Source organism: Stegastes partitus, unplaced genomic scaffold (assembly GCF_000690725.1).
Source record: "Stegastes partitus isolate 25-593 unplaced genomic scaffold, Stegastes_partitus-1.0.2 Scaffold289, whole genome shotgun sequence".
Lineage (NCBI taxonomy): Eukaryota > Metazoa > Chordata > Actinopteri > Pomacentridae > Stegastes > Stegastes partitus.
This window is the reverse complement of record NW_007578020.1, coordinates 285,049-289,972: the sequence shown is the minus strand read 5'-3', so window position 1 is coordinate 289,972 and position 4,924 is coordinate 285,049. Positions and strand designations below refer to the sequence as shown.

General features: G+C 42.4%; 1 protein-coding gene across 1 annotated transcript in view; it reads left to right on the top strand.

Annotated features, from left to right (window-relative positions):
- The window catches only part of LOC103358090 (corticotropin-releasing factor receptor 2), a 38,802-nt gene extending 37,139 nt beyond the window's left edge, over positions 1-1,663 (top strand). Inside the window, exon 9 of the mRNA XM_008282909.1 lies at positions 1,523-1,663. Coding sequence (XP_008281131.1) covers positions 1,523-1,663 — 141 coding nt within the window. The remainder of the gene's footprint in view (positions 1-1,522) is intronic.
- Positions 1,664-4,924: the final 3,261 nt, after the last annotated feature.

Here is a 4,924-nt window from a genome sequence, read left to right as displayed (position 1 = left end):
CCTTTCTTTCCATATTTAGGCAAATATTTACAGTAAATATAATAAAAATAGCTTTTCTTTTCAAACATTATTTCTCCATTCTCTGTCAATGTCAACGCTTACGTTGACATTTTGGATAAATCCAGTTATTTGCCTTCTGCTCAATTAATATATAAAGAAAAGCAGTTAGCTTAGCATCATAGCAATTTACTGCTGTTAAGAGATTTATTGTTATTTTCTGGACAGAGCTGTTTAAAAAGAAATACAGGTAAACAATACACAAAGCACAGAAAGATTATAAACGTAAATAAAATAAGCTTTCTTCATACGTCAGTGGTCTGGTTGGGTCGGTCGAATAATACAACTCCGTTTTCCAGACCAGTTAAAAGCGTGTTGTGGTCAACAGTGGTGAAAGCAGAGCCTCAATCGAGCAGAACTAAAGCAGGAAGGAGTTGTGTGCGATGGCTGACACCAGCATTGAAGCTGCTCAAGGATGATTCACACGAGGAATTATTTTTGAGGTGACAGACTCTTTTTTTAAAAAAGGGAAATTGCTCTGAAATTGAAAAGAGACGCCTTTTTTCCTCTCCAAAGTTGAAGGATTTGTGGGGCAACAGCCTGAAATACCCCTTTCAGGAAACAGAATGATGTCTGATTGCGTGTGAAGTGCATGAATTTAAATGAGACACTGTGTTCTCCGAGTCGAAAGGGGACGGATTCAGACGGCGGTGGGTTTGTGTACCGAGGAGCAATCTGCAGCCTCATGCCACCTACTTTATGATTAAAGTGGTGCAGACTTTGCTCTCTGCAGGCGGCCGGGACTCAGGTGGTGGAGCTGCTTGTCCGCTAATCGTAAAGTCGCTGGTGTGATCCCCGTTCCCTCCATGTGCAGACGTGCAAGTTGCTCCTGATGGGGATGAGGATGTGTGTGAATGTAGACGCTAGGTGCTACATGAGGGGGGACCATTTACCAGTTTCTCACAGGAGGCCACCAGGTGTTGACTGGAGGGAGGACTGATTGGATCAGAGGCTGTGGAAACTACATGCAACCCAGACAGAGACATGCAGGTGGCTCCTTAACCGCATCAGGAAACTTTTAATAATCTCAAAGCTCCTTGAATTTTTTATCCCAGGGCAACAGGTTTATTAGGATTAATGGTTGTGATATTATCCTGCACGGTGGCTCGGTGGTTAGCACCATCGTCACTGGTTGGCGTCCCGGTGAGGACACCCAGGATCTTCCTGCGTGGAGTCTCCATGTTCTCCTCGTGCAGCGTGGGTTCTCTCCGGGTCTCCCACGACCATAGTGAGGACGAAGCGGTGTATAGATGATGGATAGATGGATGTTATCCTGAATTTCTGTGCAGATTCTGTCAAACTTAGTCCTGAGCCTTAAATGTGTGCTGAGCTGTTTCCTGCTGGAGCTTCATATTTAATAAACAGCTCTATGAGTGACATTAAGTGCAGCAGAATTTTTACATGAAAGTCTTTTTTCTTGTCTGCATTAAGACGTTATATAATCTCACACCACTTTCTGTCTTAGGTGCGCTCGGCCGTGAGGAAACGGTGGCACCGCTGGCAGGACAACCACGCCCTTCGGGTACGAGTGGCGCGAGCCATGTCCATCCCCACGTCTCCGACCAGGATCAGCTTTCACAGCATCAAACAGACCACAGCTGTGTGACGCGTAATCTCCACCGCAGCATGTAACGGGGACAGACTTAAACCTTTGTATTCACCACAGACGTGGAGGTGATGTGCAGGACTGACTAATTCCTCTGACCGGGCCGCCATGTGTCCAGCGTGACGGACGAGCCGGAGATTACCTGGTGGCAGAATCCACTTTACCTGCACATGAAGTTCATGAGGTTCTCAGAGGATTCATTTGTTCTAATATACATGAGCTGCTGTTGTTTTTTGTTTTTTGTTTTTCTGACAACTGGTGTATTTAAAGACCTGAAATGGCGTCCTCATCATCATCATATCACATCACAGCCAGTCTCACGCTGTCCTTATGACTTTCATCTCGCTGGTTAGTGCTTATTAGAGGAGAAAGATAATCCCACGGGATTTGCAGTACGATTTCTCAACAGCCCGCTCGTACGAGCAAACCACTCCACTGTTTCTTAGAGGGAGCGCCAAGAGGTGTACTTGAAGTTTGATTGACTGCATTCACACGTTGCCAAAAAAAAATAATGATAATGAGTCAACTGCTCTTCGACATCAACGGCTTCGTCTGACAGACAGGAAAGAGGCTTTTAGGAAGAAGATAGCTCACCTGAATTAAATATATATAAAAAGCTATACAGAAAAGACGCTGCTCTCTGTAGGGAAAAGAGACAGGAGATAATTTAATGTCAAGTGAACAACTGGTATTTGTCAAAACACAATCCTATTTCAAACGAACAAGCGAGGAACCTTTATATGAGCCTTTTTATTTAAGTCTGTGACACTGATTTTGTTCTGGTCCTGTCCTGTACGGTGGTAAACAAGGTTAAAATACTTGTTTACGTGATAAACCTCCTCTGTTTGGTTCCACCACTGATTTTTTTTACACCCTCCTTGTTAGACTTGACTTCTTTTTATCTCTTCTGGGAAGGACGGCGTCAACACGAGGAGCAATTTGACGCCGTTGTCTGTTTGAACTTGAGATGAGATTATATGAACCGCTGTGTGGACCGAAAGCAGTTCAGACACATTTACAGTATATCATGTATACGTACGCAGGGATTTGTGGTGCAGCCGCAGTGGGAGCAGATTACATTCTTTTTGGCTTTATGAAATCCTTCGGGCTTTCTCGTAATCAGTGTCACGACTAAGCTTCTGGTTCAAAACGAGCGGCGCTTGATGAAGTGAGAAACCAATTGCTTCCCTCAACACTTGCCCTTGTCAGGACAACATATACGGGCCGCCTGTAACGCCGGCTCTTCGGCCTCCTCGGGCTGCTCACGCAATCATAATGGACACGACCCCGCATCTGATTTGGCAAGACCTCAAAATAGTTTGGTGTTCTGCTAGAGGGGAGAACAGGGAGGTGAGATATTTGTTTTGAAGTGGATTTTGGACAGTAAAAAACTCAGATGCTCCTTTGTGTGTCCCCTCGATAAAAAGAGGATGTTTGTTTTGTCAGATTATATGATGAAGAATGTTAAAAGATCTGTTTGACATTTTGGGAAATACACTTACTGGCCTTAGAGATGCATAACAAAACCAAGGTTATATCTGTTTTTTTCAATCATAATTCTATAGTAGGTGTTTGTGTTTTGTATTGGTTGAAGAAAACAACATGTTTATGCTCCCAGTGAGCCAGTAAACAGATGTTGTTCCCTTCAACAGGCAGCAGCTCCTCCCCGCCTCCGGTTATGATCCAGATAAGCATATTCCCCAAAATATCAAAACCAGTCTTGAAATGAATATTGTTACTGATGTTACTTTGTTGTGTGTTTATTTATGTGCTATTTATTTATTTATGTTTATTTTGGAGAAGAAAAAAAAAAAAAGGTTTTGAAGACTGTGAATAAACGTGTTTGACGGCGTTGTACAGAACAGAAGCTGTTTCATCACCTCTCGATGTAAAATGTACATTTCATATTTGGATTTTGTAAAGTTTTGTTACGTTGCAGCAGACATTTGTTTATTCTTTTTGTCGACGTGCTGCCTGGCCGGGCTGATGGCGAGCCGGCGTATTAATTATTGATCACCCTGTAGCGACTTTGATGTAAATATTTTACCTCCATTTCCGCAGCGTCACAACTCTTGTGTGACGTTGCACAAACTTCCATGACACCAAGGCACAGGAACACAAAAATACTAAATTACATTACAGTCGTGAAATATTTTCATATTGAAATTTTGAAAAAAAAAAAACATATATTCAAAGTCACCAAAGAGACAAATTATGTTTACCGACATACAGATTTTATATTGTCTACTCATTTCTATCGTTGCCATCGGACATAGTTGATTAAATCTTGTCGACTTTATTTTCTACATCATTTGCTATTTTACTGTACATGACGTGTATTCAACACAGTTTGATGTCAGACCTGATTTTATGGAAAACGTTGAACCACCCATGTTGCCTTACGAACAAAAGGAAATTGATTTTTTTGTGGAAAAAGAAGCTCTTGTCTCTATAAATGACGCATCATTGTGTTACTGACATGACGTGTACATGTGAAAGAAAAACAAAACGTTAATTTGAATTAAAATCGTACTCTTGTTTTGTTTCTCTCTGGCTTTTCATGTTAAAGGAGCATTTTTAGAGGGAAATGTCAACAACAGTGATGGGTGTAGACGGAGGATATCATGCATTACTCATTCGTACTGGGCAATCTGACATTAGCCACAGATTGCACTAATGGGATCGGTTTAGCTGATTCATTTGCTACTTATCTCTTGTAAATACAGCGTGACTCAAACAAGTATTCCGATGATGGAGTGGATGACTGCAGCTTCACTGGCACTCTGACTTGTCTGACTTGTAAATATAGTTTTTAGTCATGGAAGGGACGATGCCCTGAGAGGGAGCCTGCTAGATACGGTTTCATACATATCAGGCTGGGCTGCGGTGAAATGGAGCAGAAAGCGCTGCCTGTGCCCAGAACCCTCAGGACTCGATAAGTTATACATCCCCAAACAATCAGCCAGGACTCTGATGCAGGCTAATAAAGGCTTGTTGTGGCAATTAGTGCTTCTGATGGCTGACAGCAGCTTGAAAGGCAAATAGTAGACGTCGTGCTCCCCAGTGCACCAATGCCAGAGGCGTGCATCACATTTGCACTTTGTTGTGGATTATTTGCCCTGAGCTCTCTTGTGTCTATATTGAGCTGCGTTTCACCAGTCATTTCCTCGGCTAAAAATAAAAGATCAGCACGACAACCTCAGGCTGTAACTGTAACTTCAATGCTATATACATTGAATAAATAATCTGTAATGTAATATT